This window comes from Hydra vulgaris, chromosome 09 (assembly GCF_038396675.1).
Source record: "Hydra vulgaris chromosome 09, alternate assembly HydraT2T_AEP".
NCBI classification, from domain to species: domain Eukaryota; kingdom Metazoa; phylum Cnidaria; class Hydrozoa; order Anthoathecata; family Hydridae; genus Hydra; species Hydra vulgaris.
In genome coordinates, this window is record NC_088928.1 from 18,583,562 (window position 1) to 18,584,867 (window position 1,306).

Consider the following 1,306-nt stretch of genomic DNA (forward strand, 5'->3'; position numbering starts at 1 on the left):
AAACTGGCTTCCAGCATAAAATTATCATGTTTCAACAGCTCTAAATTTATATACAAGCATGGTAACTACAAAAAATCAACAAAGAATTCAATAATGTTGACTGGTCGTCTATTTTTAAAGACTTCAATGTAGAACAATGTTACCAACTTTGGCTAAACAAATACAACGAATGTTGTCTTCAATTTATCGTATGCCAAATAAACCATCCCCCAAAAAACAACCATGGATGACAAAAGAACTATTATCTATTATTCGTCCTAAAAAATTGCTATGGGCTCGTAACGTCAGTTCAAAATGGAAAATTACATCACTGTTTGGGTAATATAGGGAAACTAGAAAGTTTGTTCAAAAATTAAGTCATTCTTCTCTGAAATCTTTCGAAATTTCCCTTGCCAATGGTGAGCGTAATCCTAAAAGACTGTTTTCATATATAAATAGTAAACGCTCTGTAACAAATCAGATCTCATCTATGCGAATTACCAGTTCCAGTGAGATCATTAGCTCTGACAAAATTACAATAGCCAACTCACTTAACAATCAATTTCAATCAGTTTTCAGCAAAGAGCCATCCAATGACAATCTTCCCCGTTTTGATCGTAGAACTAACACAATCCTCAATAGCATATCTTTTGATACTCTGGCCACTCTAATGGAACTCTCAGCACTAGATATATCTAAATCACTTGGTGTAGATAATGTCAGTCCTCATGTTTTACGCTTTTGTTCTACCTCAATGTCTTCTCCACTTACTCTCATCTTTCAAAAGTCATTTGACAATGGTGAAATTCCAAGCTCATGGTCCAAAGCAAATGTAACACCTTTATTTAAGAAGTGCTCCAGAATCGACCCATCAAACTACAGACCAATATCCCTCACCTCGATTCCGTGTAAAATAATGGAAAAATTAGTTAAGAAGGCAATCATGCAGCATTTAAAATCAAACAATCTTTCATCAAATAGTCAACACGGATTTTTAGAGAAAAAGCATGCATTACAAATCTCCTTGAAGCAATGGACTTCTTGACTGGAAATATAGCCAGAAAGCTACCAGGTGATGTCGTTTTTCTGGATTTTGCTAAAGCTTTTGACAAAGTCCCACATCAACGAATGCTTTACAAATTAAAAATGTACGGAATCGAAGGCAATCTTCTCAATTGGATAAAAGCTTTTCTACTCAACAGGTCTCAACGAGTCATCCTTGGCGACACTCAATCGAATTGGTTACCTGTGACAAGTGGAGTTTCGCAAGGATCAGTCTTGGGTCCAATTTTATTTGTTTTTTTCATCAATGATCTGCCAGATGTAA

The 1,306-nt window shown here is 35.5% G+C and overlaps 1 protein-coding gene across 1 annotated transcript; it reads left to right on the forward strand.

Moving 5' to 3' along the window:
* The first annotated feature begins 469 nt into the window (after positions 1–469).
* On the forward strand, positions 470–1,024 carry LOC136085320 (uncharacterized). Its single transcript, XM_065806615.1, has one exon. It carries the CDS (start codon positions 470–472, stop codon positions 1,022–1,024), a length of 555 nt encoding a protein of 184 aa, XP_065662687.1.
* The last annotated feature ends 282 nt before the right edge of the window (positions 1,025–1,306 follow it).

What these genes read in the sequence shown, in the direction of transcription:
- LOC136085320 (XM_065806615.1), top strand. Translation starts at nt 470, where the DNA reads ATGCGAATTACCAGTTCCAGTGAGATCATTAGCTCTGACAAAATTACA.